At 44.7% G+C, this 21,140-nt stretch overlaps 1 protein-coding gene across 13 annotated transcripts in view; it reads left to right on the forward strand.

The window, feature by feature from the left end:
* dmd (dystrophin) overlaps positions 1–21,140 on the forward strand; it is a 163,261-nt gene that overhangs the window by 61,184 nt on the left and 80,937 nt on the right. For all 13 annotated transcript variants that reach the window (XR_013794166.1, XM_079581873.1, XM_079581867.1 and 10 more), the window contains 8 exons: positions 2,346–2,446; positions 7,626–7,737; positions 7,822–7,935; positions 8,439–8,594; positions 8,684–8,854; positions 12,387–12,569; positions 15,266–15,400; positions 17,782–17,931. Coding sequence is in view for 12 of the 13 variants with exons in the window: in XM_079581873.1 (XP_079437999.1) it covers positions 2,346–2,446; positions 7,626–7,737; positions 7,822–7,935; positions 8,439–8,594; positions 8,684–8,854; positions 12,387–12,569; positions 15,266–15,400; positions 17,782–17,931 (1,122 nt within the window). In the remaining variant the exon portion in view is untranslated. The remainder of the gene's footprint in view (positions 1–2,345; positions 2,447–7,625; positions 7,738–7,821; positions 7,936–8,438; positions 8,595–8,683; positions 8,855–12,386; positions 12,570–15,265; positions 15,401–17,781; positions 17,932–21,140) is intronic.

A 21,140-nucleotide genomic window follows, 5' to 3' on the forward strand; every position in this document is an offset into this window, starting at 1 on the left:
AGCTTTAAGTCCCATCAGATGTGCTTTCTTCAGATAACATGCAGGAGCAAGCCGAAAAGTTTCACCGCAATCTCTACTGTAGCCAACAAAGCCCGGCACCACCTCCATTTAATCTTTTGACTTTCCTTAAGCTCCGAAACAATTTCCCTCTCAGCTCGCGCGTCCTTATTGTATATATTAGACACACCATCTAAATACGTTTTTATCGCCAAACGCCCGTTATTAACCGCTTTAAAGCGAGTGGGCGTGTGATTTGAATTGCAACAGCCCCAGTGCACTTTGTTCATAAATATTTCAGCGCGTCTCCCATTTGATTCCTCTAAGTAGACACATCAGGACCATTCAATATTAAAGCGGCGCGGAGAGTGCTTTCCGTCCAAAGATGAAGCTTCTTGGAGAGATTGTTTAAGATTCAGCGAGCGGCCTGTCTCTGGTCTGAGAGTCTCCTGTGTGGTTATGAGAGGAGCGGCCCCGGTCCCTCCGGAGCAAATCACTGTCACTGTCTCCCTCCTTCGCCGATACAAGAAGCCCAAACAGACAAACAGCTGCGGCAGGAACACAAAGAAACAGCGTGTTACAACAACGAGGATCCAACGCGGCGTTATTACTGGAAAGCAAACTCCTGCCGTAATCCATTTTAATGAATCCAGGAAGGAATCCACAAGAATATTACATTTCTTGGGTTGTGGGTGAGGTTAGAGAAAGACTAGCGGATCACCAATGCATTCACGATTATCTACAGACAGAGATTTTGGATTCTGCGTGTGTGAAGCTTTTTCAAGACTTGACAGTGAGCAAAGTCCTAGGCCTAGGCATTATTCCTCCCGTCTGTCGCTCGGAGAACACAGATCCATATTGCCGCTGCTGTAAAGAATAACAAGCCCGAGATCCCTATCAGCCGCAACTCAAGGTCGCCCTCGCTGGAGAGCCCGTGCACTGCGTGGGCCCCCTTCTCACCTGATAATGGCCTTGTAGCATCACGGAGATTAATTAAAGTTGATTGTAGATAATAGCCAGAGATTCATTTTGCATGCTGATAAGGCGTCGCTAATTTCAACGCTGTTTCCTGTCTAATCCCTCAACAAGACAGCCCCCGCCTGATTGGTTACACGTGTTTTCTTGTACCCGGCCGCTCAGATAAATTAAAGGGTGGCCGGAAAACAAAAACAGCTGACGCATTAAAAAGTGATTTGTGGACGCAACAGTGAATTTGAAAGGTGCCCATGATTACAGCGACTCCTCTGGGCCTTAAACAATCAATCCAGGCTATAGATTGAAGTGCGGTCACGTTCTCCGGAGTGATTAATTATCTGCTATCTTGTTTCATTTAATACTTTTGATCTCGAAAAACTCTCTTTGAACTAAGGGCGATTATGCCGGGGCAGGAAAGCGCCGCCGTCTCCCATTCAGGCTTGTAAATGGCCCAGACGCCGCTAAATAGAATCGGGCGCGATGTAGCCTTGCCATCGCCATAAAGCGAGTGAATGGAGGTCAAAGCTTTCAAAATGGATAACGCTGTGTTCCAAATGGTGTCGCAAAGTGGTATGACGACTCCATCGCTCCGTTCAGGGCAACCTCACTAAAAAAAAATGCCTCGCGAAACATCGTCAGGGCTGAATGTGTTCGGGATCCGGCCGTGCAGAGGGGGCCGGATTGTTCGGTAAAGCCACGCTAACTGACGGATGGCCTGTGCTCGAACTAAGCTAGCCTAAGCCCGCGCTGAGCTACCTGCCGGCAAACTTGGATTTCCCCCTTCCTGAAAAGACTTCCTCTAAGGTTGGAAAAAAAAGAGTTTACCCACCTTCGTCTGTAATCCGGCAGGCTCCGCAGACGAGGCACAGACCGCCGAAAGCAAACGCCTTATCTCCTTCCCTTCTCCGTTACGTGCCGGGGAATTGATCAAGACTTAAAGATTTGAGTGTGACATCCTGAAACCGACTGTCATTTATTCCACTAATGAGGAAGCAAATAAGAACACTGTGCAAAGGCCCTGTATCCATTTTTCTTTTACTTATAAAGACGCTGAAATAGAATTATAAACTCAAATTGAATACGACATCTACTCTTGCCAAGTTATTTATCTTCTTTGCCTCTCATAACCTCACGAACATCATTCCCCTCCACATTCTAAAATGACTTTAGCCCGAAGCGCTCATGGTCCGCAGCTCGCCAGATAGATGGATATCCAATAAATGACACGAGGAGCCGAGAAGGCTGGGGTATCTTTCTCTGGAGACTTGTTGACACAGTGAGAGGAGAGAGGCAGAGGAAACATGGAGGCAGGGCGGACATGTTGTACGGACGGAGCCTGAACGTGTTTCTGTTTTGCCTGCTTTGGTGCGCAGGCTCTGCAGGCGTCGCTGGAGGAGCACCAGGAGGAAGTGGACTACCTCACCTCAGCCGTGGAGCCGGTGTTCCAGAAGGCGCCGCCGGATATCTGCCAGAAGTAAGACTAAAAAGAAAAGTAATGTAATGTTTCTTGTCAAAATGATGATGTTCTGTTGTACTGAAATGACATTGGCCGCTGCTCTGTGCACTTCCAGTTTGCAATATGGGCTAATGTCATAAAAATAAAACTAAGCTCGAGCCCCTGCTGACAGTGGCTGACCCTGACCAGCGACACAGAAAATTGAGTCATACAAGTCGCCAGAAAAAAAAAAATGCAATGAAGAAGTTCAAAAACTCAAAAGGGCAGGGTTTTCGGCGGGTGAGTGTGTGATAGAGGTGAAATGGCCGTGTCACTCGGCCGAAGCAGGAGGCTCGACAGCCTATTGTGTTCATACTTTGAGATTTTGTCCAATAGACTGTTCACATCCAGGGTTTGTGAGAAACATCATTTTAATTCTATGTATTCATATGAGCATGCAGAACAGTCTTTGATGAAGGTTCTTGGGTTGTCTTCTGTACTATGTAGTTGAAGTAAGACGCTTCACCTCCCATCCCAAAGGCTTCGTCAGCAACACTAAAGTTTCAGCTCAGCCCGATGACTTAATAAAGACCACTGGTAAGAGTTACCATGGCTAGGCCCCTCCCTTCTATTAATGGCCACTCTCACCTGAGCTTCAGTCTCAGTGACCCTACTCTCACCTGAGCTTCAGTCTCAGTAACCCTACTCTCACCTGAGCTTCAGACACAATGACCCTACTCTCACCTGAGCTTCAGTCTCAATGACCCTACTCTCACCTGAGCTTCAGTCTCAGTAACCCTACTCTCACCTGAGCTTCAGACACAATGACCCTACTCTCACCTGAGCTTCAGTCTCAATGACCCTACTCTCACCTGAGCTTCAGTCTCAGTAACCCTACTCTCACCTGAGCTTCAGACACAATGACCCTACTCTCACCTGAGCTTCAGACACAATGACCCTACTCTCACCTGAGCTTCAGACACAATGACCCTACTCTCACCTGAGCTTCAGACACAATGACCCTACTCTCACCTGAGCTTCAGACACAATGACCCTACTCTCACCTGAGCTTCAGACACAATGACCCTACTCTCACCTGAGCTTCAGTCTCAGTGACCCTACTCTCACCTGAGCTTCAGTCTCAATGACCCTACTCTCACCTGAGCTTCAGTCTCAGTGACCCTACTCTCACCTGAGCTTCAGACACAATGACCCTACTCACCTGAGCTTCAGTCTCAGTGACCCTACTCTCACCTGAGCTTCAGTCTCAGTGACCCTACTCTCACCTGAGCTTCAGACACAATGACCCTACTCTCACCTGAGCTTCAGTCTCAATGACCCTACTCTCACCTGAGCTTCAGTCTCAGTGACCCTACTCTCACCTGAGCTTCAGTCTCAGTGACCCTACTCTCACCTGAGCTTCAGTCTCAGTGACCCTACTCTCACCTGAGCTTCAGTCTCAGTGACCCAACTCTCACCTGAGCTTCAGACACAATGACCCTACTCTCACCTGAGCTTCAGTCTCAATGACCCTACTCTCACCTGAGCTTCAGTCTCAATGACCCTACTCTCACCTGAGCTTCAGACACAATGACCCTACTCACCTGAGCTTCAGTCTCAGTGACCCTACTCTCACCTGAGCTTCAGTCTCAATGACCCTACTCTCACCTGAGCTTCAGTCTCAATGACCCTACTCTCACCTGAGCTTCAGTCTCAAGGACCCTACTCTCACCTGAGCTTCAGTCTCAAGGACCCTACTCTCACCTGAGCTTCAGTCTCAATGACCCTACTCTCACCTGAGCTTCAGTCTCAATGACCCTACTCTCACCTGAGCTTCAGTCTCAATGACCTTACTCTCACCTGAGCTTCAATCTCAGTGACCCTACTCTCACCTGAGCTTCAGACACAATGACCCTACTCTCACCTGAGCTTCAGACACAATGACTCTACTCTCACCTGAGCTTCAGTCTCAGTGACTCTACTCTCACCTGAGCTTCACTCTCAGTGACCCTACTCTCACCTGAGCTTCAGACACAATGACCCTACTCTCACCTGAGCTTCAGACACAATGACCCTACTCTCACCTGAGCTTCAGTCTCAGTGACCCTACTCTCACCTGAGCTTCAGTCTCAATGACCCTACTCTCACCTGAGCTTCAGTCTCAGTGACCCTACTCTCACCTGAGCTTCAGACACAATGACCCTACTCACCTGAGCTTCAGTCTCAGTGACCCTACTCTCACCTGAGCTTCAGTCTCAGTGACCCTACTCTCACCTGAGCTTCAGACACAATGACCCTACTCTCACCTGAGCTTCAGTCTCAATGACCCTACTCTCACCTGAGCTTCAGTCTCAGTGACCCTACTCTCACCTGAGCTTCAGTCTCAGTGACCCTACTCTCACCTGAGCTTCAGTCTCAGTGACCCTACTCTCACCTGAGCTTCAGTCTCAGTGACCCAACTCTCACCTGAGCTTCAGACACAATGACCCTACTCTCACCTGAGCTTCAGTCTCAATGACCCTACTCTCACCTGAGCTTCAGTCTCAATGACCCTACTCTCACCTGAGCTTCAGTCTCAATGACCCTACTCTCACCTGAGCTTCAGTCTCAATGACCCAACTCTCACCTGAGCTTCAGACACAATGACCCTACTCTCACCTGAGCTTCAGTCTCAGTGACCCTACTCTCACCTGAGCTTCAGACACAATGACCCTACTCACCTGAGCTTCAGTCTCAGTGACCCTACTCTCACCTGAGCTTCAGTCTCAGTGACCCTACTCTCACCTGAGCTTCAGTCTCAATGACCCTACTCTCACCTGAGCTTCAGTCTCAGTGACCCTACTCTCACCTGAGCTTCAGTCTCAGTGACCCAACTCTCACCTGAGCTTCAGACACAATCACCCTACTCTCACCTGAGCTTCAGTCTCAATGACCCTACTCTCACCTGAGCTTCAGTCTCAATGACCTTACTCTCACCTGAGCTTCAATCTCAGTGACCCTACTCTCACCTGAGCTTCAGACACAATGACCCTACTCTCACCTGAGCTTCAGACACAATGACTCTACTCTCACCTGAGCTTCAGTCTCAGTGACTCTACTCTCACCTGAGCTTCACTCTCAGTGACCCTACTCTCACCTGAGCTTCAGACACAATGACCCTACTCTCACCTGAGCTTCAGACACAATGACCCTACTCTCACCTGAGCTTCAGTCTCAGTGACCCTACTCTCACCTGAGCTTCAGTCTCAATGACCCTACTCTCACCTGAGCTTCAGTCTCAGTGACCCTACTCTCACCTGAGCTTCAGACACAATGACCCTACTCACCTGAGCTTCAGTCTCAGTGACCCTACTCTCACCTGAGCTTCAGTCTCAGTGACCCTACTCTCACCTGAGCTTCAGACACAATGACCCTACTCTCACCTGAGCTTCAGTCTCAATGACCCTACTCTCACCTGAGCTTCAGTCTCAGTGACCCTACTCTCACCTGAGCTTCAGTCTCAGTGACCCTACTCTCACCTGAGCTTCAGTCTCAGTGACCCTACTCTCACCTGAGCTTCAGTCTCAGTGACCCAACTCTCACCTGAGCTTCAGACACAATGACCCTACTCTCACCTGAGCTTCAGTCTCAATGACCCTACTCTCACCTGAGCTTCAGTCTCAATGACCCTACTCTCACCTGAGCTTCAGTCTCAATGACCCTACTCTCACCTGAGCTTCAGTCTCAATGACCCAACTCTCACCTGAGCTTCAGACACAATGACCCTACTCTCACCTGAGCTTCAGTCTCAGTGACCCTACTCTCACCTGAGCTTCAGACACAATGACCCTACTCACCTGAGCTTCAGTCTCAGTGACCCTACTCTCACCTGAGCTTCAGTCTCAGTGACCCTACTCTCACCTGAGCTTCAGTCTCAATGACCCTACTCTCACCTGAGCTTCAGTCTCAGTGACCCTACTCTCACCTGAGCTTCAGTCTCAGTGACCCAACTCTCACCTGAGCTTCAGACACAATCACCCTACTCTCACCTGAGCTTCAGTCTCAATGACCCTACTCTCACCTGAGCTTCAGTCTCAATGACCCTACTCTCACCTGAGCTTCAGTCTCAAGGACCCTACTCTCACCTGAGCTTCAGTCTCAAGGACCCTACTCTCACCTGAGCTTCAGTCTCAATGACCCTACTCTCACCTGAGCTTCAGTCTCAATGACCCTACTCTCACCTGAGCTTCAGTCTCAATGACCCTACTCTCACCTGAGCTTCAGTCTCAATGACCTTACTCTCACCTGAGCTTCAATCTCAGTGACCCTACTCTCACCTGAGCTTCACTCTCAGTGACTCTACTCTCACCTGAGCTTCACTCTCAGTGACCCTACTCTCACCTGAGCTTCAGACACAATGACCCTACTCTCACCTGAGATTCAGACACAATGACCCTACTCTTATCTGAGCTTCAGTCTCTGTGACCCTACTCTCACCTGAGCTTCAGTCTCAGTGACTCTACTCTCACCTGAGCTTCAGTCTCAGTGACTCTACTCTCACCTGAGCTTCAGTCTCTGTGACCCTACTCTCACCTGAGCTTCAGTCTCAGTGACCCTACTCTTATCTGAGCTTCAGTCTCTGTGACCCTACTCTCACCTGAGCTTCTGACACAATGACCCTACTCTCACCTGAGCTTCAGTCTCAGTGACCCTACTCTCACCTGAGCTTCAGTCTCAGTGACCCTACTCTCACCTGAGCTTCAGTCTCAGTGACTCTACTCTCACCTGAGCTTCAGTCTCAGTGACTCTACGCTCACCTGAGCTTCAGTCTCAGTGACCCTACTCTCACCTGTGAGTAAACACCTTTTGAAGTTCTAAGTCTCAATGGCCCTACTTTCAGCTGATCACTGCTAATTACCTGCCTATCGATTTGTCCTGGGCTGAGTTCCAGCCTCATTAGCCATTCAGAAGAGAGGCGAAACATCCAACACTTCAACTACAGAAGCCAGAAGATGACTCAAGAACCTTCATCGAAGATTCACAACTCATGCAGCACAGTATTACTCGAAAGGTCAATCGCAGGCATCTTTATACTTTCTTAAACATTGCCTGAAGTTAGCCGGCCCGACTTCAAAATTCTGTCTCTAACCAATGCCATTCTCTCCATTCGTCTGAAAACCTGAGCACCAGGCGACACGAAAACAAACTCTATTTCTGAAATTGAGTCTGTCTCGTTCAGGTACCGCGCTGAGCTGGATGGCATCTTGGCTCGCTGGAAACGACTGGGCGCCACACTGGCAGACAGCTCCCAGAGGCTGCAGGAGCTGATGGCCAAGCTCATTCAGTTTGAGGTCGGCCCTGCCCCGTGTATAAATCATAAGGGCTTTTGATCGGCGCATGAGTTGAGTCTTTTTGTAAATTCTGTATCCCCTCAGAATGATGTGAAGACGCTGAAGAAGTGGATGGCAGATGTGGACGTGTTTTTGAACGAGGAGTGGCCGGCGCTGGGAGACTCCGAGGCTCTGGAGAAACAGCTGGAGCAGTGCACTGTAAGAGACAGAAAGCTAAAATGGAGGGAAAAGTTGGCTTTCTTTCATTAGCTCCGCCCCCAAAATGCCTATTGAGCAGCTTTACAACTTGGATCATTCCGAATTTGAGTCCCCTTCTTGTCTGCTAGTCAGGGAACCAAATCATTTTTCATTTTCTAGGCATTTAGTAAAGGTAGATATTCCGGTAAAAACTCATTTTCAAATCGCTCTGAGCAGCAAACGACTGATCGCTCAAATAGGCTCGGACGACAAAAAGCCATTGGAGAAATCGCACAATAATCAGGAGCGTTCATAAAATATCTATGAATGTAGCCTTGAGGAAATAGCGCGGAAATTGAAAACGAGTATATTGTCACTTAAAAGAGATGGCTTCATAAGTGCAGAATCACCAACTAAGAATTCCCATTACGACTGAATTAAGCCAGGATGCATATTTCTACTATACTTGACACTTTTTTACAACTGCGCCCTGTTCGGCATTCGTAACGCATAAACATTTCCAGGCTTTGGTGAACGACATCCACACCATCCAGCCCAGCGTGAACGGCATCAACGAAGTGGGCCTGTATCTGAAGAAAGAAGCCGAGCCCCCGTTTGCGATCCACATTCAGAAAGAACTGGACGAGCTGAACGCCCAGTGGGAGATGGTTTGCAAACAGGTCCGTATCTCGAATAAACCACGCTCAGTCACTTCCCCCCCCCTTTCGCTTTTCAATCAGTTTAAAGTTTCTACGTTTCCTTTCCCCAGGCCTATGCAAAGAAGTCGGCGCTGAAAGGTGGCCTGGATAAGACTATGGCCCTGAGGAAGGAGATGCAGGAGATGCAAGAGTGGATTAACCAGGCGGAAGAGGACTATTTGGAAAGAGATTTTACGTACAAGACCCCAGAAGAGCTGCGCAAAGCTGTGGAGGAGCTCAAGGTAAAAAAACAGAATGTGCTGAGGGAGGGACTGGAGACTGGAGATAGACTTTTAGTTTATGAAACGCGTGGCTGGATGTCGATAGAGGCGAGGTAATAGTTATCACAGGTCTGCAGGGCTGCTTACATGTTAAAGAGAGCAGTGGTTGCAGTAGTGCTAGTAGTGAAGCTAGACCGCAATGTCCACTTTGGCTTGGTAACTAATGTACGTATGTAATAATGGAGTGCACTCTTCTCGACTCTTGGGCAGCGTATTTGAAAGTTAAGACCCACAAAACCCTTTATTTTTACATTACGGGCCAGTAAATCTGTGGTACTTACAGTGGTAATTATTAGTAATGTGCTTATTGTGGTACTTTCAGTGGTAATTACAGTGGCGCTTCTTGGTACTTATTGTGGTACTTAAAGCGGTACTTACAGTGGTAAATACTAGCATTTACAGTGGTAATTCTAGGTTCTTATTGTGGTACTTACAGTGGTACTTACAGTGGTAAATACTAGCATTTACAGTGGTAATTCTAGGTTCTTATTGGGGTACTAAAAGTGGTAATTGCTAGTAGTTAGGATTAGGGGTTAGGATTAGGGAGACACAGAGTTACCGCTGTATCTCTCATTACTAAGAGATACAGTGGTAATGCTCTTAGTAATGAAGGTTGTACTTCTATTTACTTTGGTACCTTAAGTGATAGTGTCTAGTAGTTACAGTGATACATCAATGGTACTTATTGGTAATTCAAGGATACTACTGCAGCAATTCATAGGTAGTAAATGTGGTACTTCTACAAACAGAAGTAATTTCTAGGACTATGTGACTATAAAACATAAATCAGCATTAAAGAAAACAAGAAGTACAACCTTCATTACTAAGAGTTACCACTGTATCTAGAAGTACATACCTTGTAATTCTCACTATAATATCCTTTAAGTACCACTATTATTACTAGTATTTACCACTGTAAGTACCACTGTAAGTACCACCATAAGTACCACTGTAAGTACCACAATAAATACCTAGAATTGCCACTGTATCACTGTAAGTACCACCATAAGTACCACATTAAGTATCTGTAAGTACCAAGGACTTACTGGCCTGTAATGTAAAGTGTTACTGAAATCTCCCACACAAAAGTTTCCAATGTCATATGTGAAAGTCGGGGCATGTTAGATGACGACAGCATGGACTAATGTGGTTGAAAAATTAAAGTGCAATTTGTCACCCGCTCCAGAAGACAGTGCTCTGGGCTCCTGGGTCGCCTATGCCCAGGCCCCGCTGCTGGTGTGTACCTACCTATGTTCCTATGATTAGCTTTCCCATGGGTACAGCTAATGGGTATCCTAATAAATAAACCAATAGCTTTCTCCTAAAATGATCCATGTTTCAGCTCCATTCTTTGTTGTGCAACATTTCCAAACATGTACTTATTTTTCAGAGTATTCTTCACGGTAGTAATCATTTTGTATTCCGTTTTGTGTACTACATAGCAGCCACAACAATAGCAAAGCCCTCCCTGCTCCAGCTCCAGCGTTGGCAAAGTCGGGTCAGCCTGACTTTCTCCACACTGCTCTCCTCCCACACTTTTGGAGATTACTCTCACATTTTCTTTTTTTTTTCTCTCAATGGCTCAGGCGGAGTTGGACATGGCATGCTGCTGCCCCGAGTCCCATTGTCCGCTCTCCAAGCCCGTGTTTTCGTTCGATTCTAATTAGCATTGTGTTTGTTTTGCCTTGTTTTAAATTTTAATGCTCGGGGATCGGACTGAAGCGCCGCAGTCCTGTTTGTCAAAGTCTGGTTGCGCGCTGGGGTCACAACTACCTCCCAAATTGGCCCAGTCCATCTCCTCCTGCACATTTTATAACACGCAACACAGTTCGGAAGTGGTAAATCCACCATTGTCCGTATACAAGCTTGTTTTTTCCCCCTTCTATGTCTACAGCAGCCGTGTCATAAAATCATTCCTTTTGCTCCGACCGCGCCTCCAAAAAGTTTACTCAAGACCAAAGTTGAAAATTAAAAATTGATTTAGCGTCCTTCCACTCTCGCTAATCTCCTCACCGCCGTCTCCCAGTCGTTGTCTCGGTCTTTGGACTCACCCCTTTATGCTGCCGGCTCAAAGGAAACTATTTCCTCGAATGGGTTCCTTCCCTAATCCCTTGATGTGTTTGCTCACTTGTCCTCTCTCCACGTCTTTTCACGCGCCCGGCTCTGTCAACACCAGACACATTGATTCGATTGTTCCTTCAGCCCATTAAGCATTCTATTTTTATTCCTCTTTGTGCTCTGTGTATTAATCGAGGGTCCCGGGGGCCTGTTATGGAGTGATTAAAGAATACGGTTTATTCAGCACAATGCTACACAATGCAGCACAATGTTGGAAAAGGCCATCAGTGCATTCCTTTGTAGCTTCTATGGGTGATTTTACTATATTTAAAAGAAACTAAAGGCCAATTTGTATTTCTATGTATGTTTAACCTCTCCTGAACCGAGCGCATTTTCTCCAGTTCAGCTTTACCCAAATCTAAAAGCTTCTCAACTGGAGAGCAACAGAGTGATGCCTCATTTAAAAGCTAAGACCTACAAAAGTGTTGGTGACTTTTCCATCACGTTGTTGCCGCGTTTTTGTCTCATTTTTGAAGCGTTTTTGTCGCGTTCGCATCTTTTTTTTTCGACACGTTTTTGTCACTTTTTTGTGTTTTTTTTTTTGCTTTTCCGGCTTGTTTTTTGCCATGTTTTCGCAATGTTTTTGTCACTTTTTAGCAATTTTTTTGCCACGTTATTGTCACATTTTTGTCACTTTTTTGCCCTGTTTTTGTCACTTTTTTGTTATTTTTTGCCATGTTTTTGTCACTTTTTTGCCATATTTTTGTCACTTTTTTGTTATATTTTTGCCATGTTTTTGTCACTTTTTGCCCTGTTTTTGTCACTTTTTTTGTTATTTTTTGCCATGTTTTTGTCACTTTTTTGTCACTTTTTTGCCATGTTTTTGTCACTTTTTTGCCATATATTTGTCACTTTTTTGTTATATTTTTGCCATGTTTTTGTCACTTTTTTGCCATATTTTTGTCACTTTTGTGCCATATTTTTGTCACTTTTGTGCCATATTTTTGTCACTTTTTTGTTATATTTTTGCCATGTTTTTATCACCTTTTTGCCATGTTTTTGTCACTTTTTTGTCAAATTTTTGTCACTTTTTTGCCATGTTTTTGTCAATTCTTTGTCATATTTTTTTTTACTTTTTTGTAATGTTTTTGCCATGTTGTCACATTTTTTGTCACGTTTGAAGCTTTTTTGTCCTGGTTTTGTTGTGGTTGTGTTGCTTTTCAGGCACATTTTTTGCTGCTTTTTCGCCACGTTTGTGTTTTGCATTTTCATCCTTGTTTTCGTCACTATTTTGATATCGCTATTTACTTTTTTTCTTTTTTGGATAAAGCCAAACTTGGTGCTTGGTTCGGGTGGGGGTTAAGAGGTTAAATGTGATGTCAATGTACTTTTCCTGAAACTCACTATTTCTCTGTCTGTCCTTGGCCTCCTGCAGAAAGGCCAGGAAGAGGTCCACTCCAAAGAGATCAAGGTGAAGCTTCTCACCGACAGCGTGAACAGCTTCATCGCCAAAGCCCCGCCCACGGCCCACGACGCGCTGCGCTCGGAGCTGGACGTGCTCGTGGCCAACTACCAGCGCCTGTGCAGTCGGCTGGACGGCAGGTGCAAAACGCTGGAGGTATCTATCAGCCGTCCCTCTGTCTGTGTCTGTTTGCTTCCAGATGAGACTCAAAACAATGAGGATCGAGAAAAGTACAAGGAAATGGAGTGACTGCACATCCAGAATACTCCAGACCTGGTTCTGTCTCGGGAAAAACATTGAATATTTGAGAATTTGACCCAAGTTAAAAGCAAGCGTACCACCTTGGCTCTGAATTTTGAAACATGATTTACATTTCCAGCAATATCCCCACCTAAAATTGAAGAATTCTTTCCCCCTCTCTCAATTCGTGCCCTCCAAAGCTTCAAAGCCCCGGCAGGTATTCATTTCCTTTCAGTTTTCTATTGGATTAACGTCTTCATATGAAAGTGCACGTATGAAGCAAATTCCTTCCCTCAGATTGCATTTCTCGAGTGCGCATAAAGCTGTCGCGTCTAGTTACTGGGTAATGTAATTCAGTGATGCCAAGCTTCATTGGAGCATATAAAAGAGGAGGAAATGGGTAAATTTAAACTTTCATTGTTCTGTATAAAGAATTTAAAGAGGTCGCGCACCGTTCAGTAAGTGTGGTTCTTTAATAGATTGTTTTGCGCTCTGTCTGTGGAGGCAGAGAGGAGCTTTTTCAGCCAGAGAGGGACTTACTGAAGCTTTATAGTGACACTATTGGACACAAGCAGGTTCCATATATTTCCACTTTTAACTTTGGTGTGTTCTTAGTTTGATGGTGACCTTGTTATTGTTGTTTATTTCATCAATTTCGAATGATAATCTGAAGCAGAACCAGTAATCTAGACTTAGTTAGTTCTCATTTCAACGGAGCATTGTTAATCAGATGTATGAGTTTGCAATAGAAAACAATAACATTCTACTTTTATTATTTATTGTAGCTGGAGCAGGGGTCGATACGACTCAGTGGAGACAGATTTGGAAAGGATTCTCCAAACAGAAAATCTCCATATGTTTCCCCTGATTATTATTTAGAAGAGATTGGATCCACAATCCTGCCACATTCATCTCACGGCCTCATTTTGAACATTGCCACTACTTTTATTCCCCTTTATGAGACATGTGAGCTCAGTTCCCACGTTGGACAGTGTTTGTTTCATGTGGATGGAGAGATATACAAGTCCAGCTTTTTCACTGTTACCATAGTTACCACCTCCATTTTGAATTATAGGCTGCTTAAAATGTCACGTGAACACAGCCTTTATAATGAAGGGAAATAATGAATATCAAAAAGTAGGTCTGGCTGGTCAGACTAATTGGACATGAAGAGGTAGCTGTCACTGTACCATTGGGCCTGGAGTCCCATTTCTATCCAAGGAATATAGAATTCTGCCCTAAATATGCTAAGTGGGAATAAAACATGCACCGAAGAACTTCTTTTGTCCATTTACTCCTAGGTTCAGCTTTACCCAAACCTTGACTGGAGCTCAGAGACTATAGACCAGTGTAAACAGCTCATTTGAAAGTGACTGAAAGTGACTTTTTTTTGTCGCATTGTCGCTGCTTTTTCGTCGCTCTTCAGTTTTTTTTTTTGCCACGTTTTTCATCCTCGTTCTTGTCGCTGTTGTGGCACTTTTTTTTCCAGGAAGCTTCTAGATTTGGGTAAAGCCAAACTGGAGAAAATGAGCTGGGTTCAGGCTCAGGTTAACCTCTTAACCCTCACCCGAGCATATTTTCTCCAGTTCAGCTTTACCCAAATCTGAAAGCTTTGCGACTGGAGCTTAAAACCTCTAGGTCAGTGTAACTCCTCATTTGAAAGTTAATGATCTAAGATTTTTTTGTCGTATTTATGTCGAGTTTATGTTGTTTTTTCATCACTTTTTTGGCATCCATTTTGTTGCATTTTCATCACGTTTTTGTTCTGTTTTGTTGCTTTTTTGTCACGTTTTTGTCGCTCTTGAGTTACCCCTCATTTTTGCCGCCATTTTGAGCTTGTCGATTTGGATAAAGCTGAACTGGAGACAATGTGCTGGGTGTAGGCAGGGTTAAGAGGTTAAAGGAGTCCTGGCCAAAGCAGCGAGAGTGTTCATATTTACAACAAGTAGATGCAATTAAAGTGCACAGACTCAAGTGCAAGTTAGTTCACGACTTCCCACACAAAAACAATGTGATCTGCTTCCCTTCTGCCCCTGGTTGACCCCGACAATCTTAATATTCATTCACCCACATGTCGCCCTCTTTAACAGAACTCGGTATTGACGTTCTCTCCCATTCAGTTTTGTCATAGGGACATTTTAATAAGGCTAACCTTGGCTACAAATGGCACAGGGGCGGAACCTTTCAAGCATTCAGATTCCACCGTGTCAAGGCCAAGGCTGCTGTGCCCATACATCACTGCCTGCATGAACACGCTTTATCCCCGCACTATATGTTAAAGACGAGGAGCGAGGTCACGCCGGGGTCACCGAACACAATCATTCAAGCGTTTATAGACTCCGCAACCTTGGCACGAGTTACTTAGGTGGAAGTGGAGGCGAAGCTTTGGGAAATTTATCAGAGCCGTGGCAGAAGCAACAGTTGCTCATTTGCACAAAGGAAATCAAAGTCATTAAACATCATGGCGGCGAGCAGATGTGGCGGCGACAGTCCTATCCAAGCACTAAACAAATGCGTGGCATGAGTGGTGTCGTGCCATTCTGGATTGATCTCCCCGGAAAAGTTGCTCGCTTTGTTTTTTTTCGCGGTCTGATGTTCTGTTTGCGTTGTAGGAAGTGTGGGCGTGCTGGTGCGAGCTGCTCTCGTACTTGGAGCTGGAGAACCTCTTTTTGGACCAGCTGGAGCAGAAGTTGGATGAAACGGAAAGCCTGGAGGGGAGTCCGGAGGAGCTGCGGGAAGCGCTGAATGTGAGTGGGAAATTGACCTTATCAAATAGAGGCAATATAGAAGTTGGACCGGTGGAAATATCGAGGCGTAGACGCAGACATTGCAAAACTTTTCTCCAAATGAGGTTTTCTGAACATCATCTCCGCTTTAGGAACTCCAAACTTTTAGGTTTTCTTCATATTTTTCAAATCCATGTTTTTCCCCTATTCAACTGCAGTATCAGTCTAAACCCTTTTGTATCAGTGTAAAGAAACATCCTTTGTTTGTCGTGAATAGGGTGGATTAAGTGTCTTGCCAAGGTACACAGCATAAGTATATGCCCATTATCACTGGCTTTCCTCCAGTTAAACTTCTTAACCGAGCACATTCCATCTCCAGTTCAGTTTTACCCTAATCTAAAAGCTTCTCGACTGGAACTCACAGCCTTCAGTAGTTTAGGTTTATTTGAGCAATTAACTTTTTTTTTTCTTCATAATTTCACAATCATACAGTTTATGGAAGCTCAAAGGGAGTAGACTGAAGCAAGAAGCTTATAAGTACCTTCCCTTTGTTCATGTAAACTACATTTGCATTTCATGATGTTACAGTTAGACATTACTTTAACATTTACATCAGATAAGCAATCCTTCCTGAGTATTCTGTGTCAGTTTCGAAACACAGCTATATACCTGTACATGTTTGAGTTTTTTATCCTAATGTAGTTACAATTAGGGTTCGGGTCAACATACAATCAGCAGACTTAGCTAACAATTTGCAACAAAGAGGTTTTATCTGCATTTCACAACATTTTCACAGCATGCTAATAAATAATCATTTCTTCTTATCATTATCAATGAATGAACATCCGATTTCATATTATATAGTCACATTGGATATTACATTCTGTCATCTTGCCTTGTTGTCATTGTTATCCACTATTTATTATCGTTAGTATGATAATGACATATCCAAATTGTATACCTTGTCTGGTGAGGTGCATTAAAAAGCCAGAGTGTATAGTGGTCTGTTGAGAGTGGGTGGTAACCCTCAATCAACAAGTCCCCACCCAGCTGCCTTGACTAGCTTGGTGATGTTTACCTCCTGTGCTATACTAAAGGCCAGTGAAACGCCTCTTTTGAAAGCTAAGACCTACAAAACTGACTGTTATTGTTCCTCTTCTGTTGCGTTTTTGATACTTTGTTTGTGGCTCTTCTGAGGCTTTTCAGAATCAGAATTAGTCTCTCCTGTAGGCAGACTCATCACCGTCCAAGATGAGCCCATGAGGGTAGTGTCGTCCGCAAACTTGATCAGTTTAACGGACGGGTGACTGGAGGTGCAGCATTTTCTGTACAGGGAGAAGAGCCAGGGAGAAAGTTCACAGCCCTGAGGAGTTACAGTGGCTTTTTCATCACTTTTTAGTCGTGTTTTTTCGATTTCATCCTCATTTGCGTTGCTATTTTGACACTTTTGTGATCTGGGTTTGGCAAAACTAGAGAAAACTCTGTTCAAGTGGGGGTTAAGAGGTTAATTATCAGCAAATTAACCTTTAATTACGGCTGCCTGATGGCTATATTTACTAGAACATGGCTTTTTTTTTATTTTTAAGCCGGTTTACATTTGCGATCCCACACATCTACCATGTGTCTAGACTGCAGCCTTTACCTAAATATAATACAAGCAAAACGTAGTGCCTCTATATTTGTTATGTGACATTTTCCTCCCCGGTAAAGTAAGGAAAGCTCTTGCTCTCAGGAATGCTGATAGATGTAAATTCAGAGAAACGAAGACTGATGCGAGAGGCGAACGCCGTTCAAAGAGAATGCTGTGTGAAGCCGGCGATTCAGAAGCCGCTCTTTACCTGTTCGCCAAATGGAGGAGCTGTAATTGGAGACGCCAGTTACCAAAAAGAAAAACGTAGCTAGAAACCGAATTGGCTGGCGACGACACCTTTTGCAAGAGGCAGGACTTGCATCAAAGAAACGGCAAAAGGTTTGGTTAAATGAAAAGAAGCAAAAACGTGGGCCAGAGTTAATCAAACCCACGGATGGTGATTCAGATGTGAATATGGTAGTAAAAGGAAAAAGTTTGCCTAGAGCCTCTTAAATGTTAATGCCATCCCACTCATTGATAAAATATACAAGTTTTTAAGAGGATGGACAGAAGCTAGTGCTAAGTGTTAATTGACTTATCTATGCCCCTCTGTGTCGTTCTAATCTGCATAATGGTCTTTCAATATTCAAGCTTCTTCCACCTTCTCCACTAAAACGTGTATTTTCTTCTTTTTAATCTAAAATTATCCTTTCCAGTCCCTCCAACTTCACAAGAACTTTGCATAATTGACAGAAAACTTCACACTCAGGGCCCTAGTTAGAATTAATTTGGTGGTGTTTTGTAGTGTCTTAATGAGTTTTGCTTCGTTCAGGGCTTGGACGTCCTGCTGCAGCACCCGGAGGACAACAGGAACCAGATCCGAGAGCTGGCCCAGACGCTGATGGACGGAGGGGTCCTGGATGAACTCATCCAACAGAAGCTGGACGCCTTCAACACGAGATGGGACGAACTCTTTGCCAGGGTAAGAGCGATTCTTCAAACAAACGAAGCTGTGGGTGTGTCTGATGGCAGAGGCTTTCTTTTCAGTGAGAAGGTCCTTTGAGCAATTCTTGTGCCACATGGGACCTTTTTTGCATTTACCTTTACAACAGCCCACAGTGCTATTTGTATGATTGATAAAAATGCAAGGTTTAGTTCAGTAATGGACTTTTTTATTGGTGAAAACAAAGGACCTAAAAAATAAGATAGAAAAAGAAATTACTGGCTCAACAACACTATATCCAAAGAATGAGATCAGCTGACAACCTGGACATCCTGAATGGATTGGTCCAGTGCTTAACCCAGTGAGAATCTTCGGGATGTGCTGGAGAGGGTTTTGGCGAGGTCACACTCTCCCATCATCAATACAAGATCTTGGTGAAAATTCTTAACAAAACTGGATATTTGGACATTGCCGAAGCTTACTGAAACAACGCCACCATGAAATCGTGCTGAAATCAACACTAAATACTCTTTTTATCCCATTCTTGTCGTCTAATTACCGTATTTCACGGACTGTAAGTCGCTCCGGAGTATAAGTCGCACCAGTCTTGGAAACTACCTAGGCACGGTGGCGTAACTGCACTGTTTACAAGCCTCTCCCGGCATCACATTGTTCAAGCTCTCCTCCAGCTGTGGCCATCTAGCTTTTAGCCCACAATTTACTTTTTTTGTTTCCATCATTGCAGTAAGAGTAGTAATAGTAGTAAGAGTAGTAAGTTTCTCGCTCACTCCAAACTTTCTTTCTACTGCTCCATTACCGTTTTGTTTTTTTTTATCTTGGAGTAGCAGTAAGCAGTACAAACATGTGAAATGATATGTTTTGATATATGTCGCACCCCCAGCCACTATGAAACTTAGAAAAAAAAGTGTGATTTATTGTTCAGAAAATACGGTAGCCTTGAATAGCCTTACAAAACCCTACACTTTCGTCACCAGTAGCTTGAATGATAGCATTTCGCCTTCAGATGTGTGCTGGAATCAAAGCTAAAGGCGCTCCAAAATGGTGTAATAGAAATGTAGAGGAAAAGTGTAGTCGAATCACACCTCTCCATGTTCACTCTTTTCATAACAAAGTCCTTGTGAATCCTCGAACCATTTCCCTCCTTTAAAACTCAAGCACCCGTTCGAATGATTGAATTTAATTACCGAATCGAAAGCTTTATACTTGACGAGACTTCCTTCACCTGTCCCACTTCTCCCTATCTCCCCCGTCTGCGTCCTGTTGGCTTCTCCCCGCTCATCCCGTCTCGATGATCCATAGTGACACATCGCACGTGCCCATCCCTCTGTCTTCATCTGATTAACGTCGCCCTCCTCAGCCTCATAAGCCTCTCATTGTCTGTCTGCATTCATATTAAAGACGCCGCTGCCCCGACACATTTCTCGCGCTTTGATTAGTTTTTCGCCGACCTGTGTGAACGACATGCGGCAGTTGCGAGCTGCGGGTTCGGCGCCATGTTTGTTGGTCGGCTGTAGAGGCGGAGGAAAGGTGAGAGAGATCGTGAGTATAGCAAAAAAAACAAGAAACAAAATAGATCCAAGTCGGAAAGTAATTGTCAGTCAAAAGGGATAGGTTTTTGTTTTAATTATAGGAGTTTGAGGGATGAGTCACAGCAAGTAAATACTATCATTATACTGTAGCGGCTTTTCATCATAATGCATTTTCAGACGTGGTTTGGGGAAGACAAATGTTTATTTCGCTTAACTTTAAAGGAGACATGAGATTTTCACCATATTACAGCAGTATATGGCTTCATTCGTGAGCTTTTGAGTAATCCTTATAGCTTTAGAACTTGAAAGTTTTGTACGCATTTTAAAACTCATAAAACACTGTCGGAGCTGCTCTGCCCTCAAACTGCATCTATCACAGCGCCGTTGATTTGCTAGCATGCCGTTGGGTAAAAATAGAGGCTCGTATTTCGTATATAGCGTGTTTGATTCCTGATGATGTGAGTTGAGGGCGCTCCAGCCAAACTTTCAAACCAACATAGTCAACATATCTCTTTGGTTTATTAGCCACAATTATGAAATAACCCACAAATAAAAAGCTCTATAATAAAAAAGAATGTTTTTGTTCCATTTATTGGGTGAAACCTCAGGCAGTGTGAAGTGCAGTGAAGTATTGATTTTTTTTTTCCCTCAACAAACTTATATATAAACTTATAAAGCGAGGAAAAAACATAGCCCTTATTTATTTATTTTTTATTTAACTAATTAGTGTGCGTTTATGCGTGTGAAAAATAAAGGAAGAAACGTCTCGCAAAATGCTCTGCGCTTGTAACTCCCAGTCCTCCGCCGCGCGCGCGATCTAAATCAAGGTTAGCCATGAAAACCCCATTTATTATTATTCCCATAAAGGCGCCTCCTTATCAAACATGAAATATCGGGGCGGGCGAGGAGTCAAGCGGTTAAAACGTCACCACTTATCTCACTTCAGAGGGAGCCGTCTTAGGGCGCGAGGGCCCGAGCAAACGCCGGAGACAGTAGCGACACTTAATCTTACTGTATCAATTTTCCACTTTGCAGATAAAAAAAAAAACTCGCTTTTTTTTCCCCCCTCCCGACGCACGCCGAACGGAAAATATGCAATTCAGATCAAAGCGGCCCGTGTTTGCCGTTTTAATTTGAGTGTCTAGTAGCTTCTGAACGCCAGTGCTTAGCCAGCGGCGTTCCTGACACAATATGCAAACACCCAATCCCTATCTTCTTATGCGAAACAGTAAGTAAGATGGATAAAAAAAAGAAGAAGAAAAAAAAAAAGGCAGCGCTGTTTAATGAGAGTTGTGCCAGCCCGCAATTGCAAAGGAAATGGAATACATAGCCACGGGGAAGGTTGGTATCAATGTTTGTGTAAATATTTAATCGCGCTCAACTTTCATCCATTTTCCGAACGGGGAGGCGTGAGTTAGCGAAGCCGCGGGGGGGGGGAACATCGCTTTAGCCGCCCGCGGGTCACCCGGGTTAGACAGGCTCAGGGCTAATTTTAGTGGCTTCATCCCCTTGCGCTGGATTAACGTGCTGTAACTACAGTGACTGCAGCCCGGGTGATGTCACGTCCCCCCGTCTGGGATCTGATTGGAGGAGCCAGAGCCGATCGGAGGGCGTGAGGGGAAGTGATGGGGGTGGGAAAAGTTGCGAAAGAAAGATTTGAGGAGTTGCCGTGACAACAGTGGGATGGTGCGGTCGCCG

The sequence above is a fragment of the Gobius niger genome (genome assembly GCF_951799975.1).
Source record: "Gobius niger genome assembly, chromosome: 23".
Classification (NCBI taxonomy): Eukaryota; Metazoa; Chordata; class Actinopteri; order Gobiiformes; family Gobiidae; genus Gobius; species Gobius niger.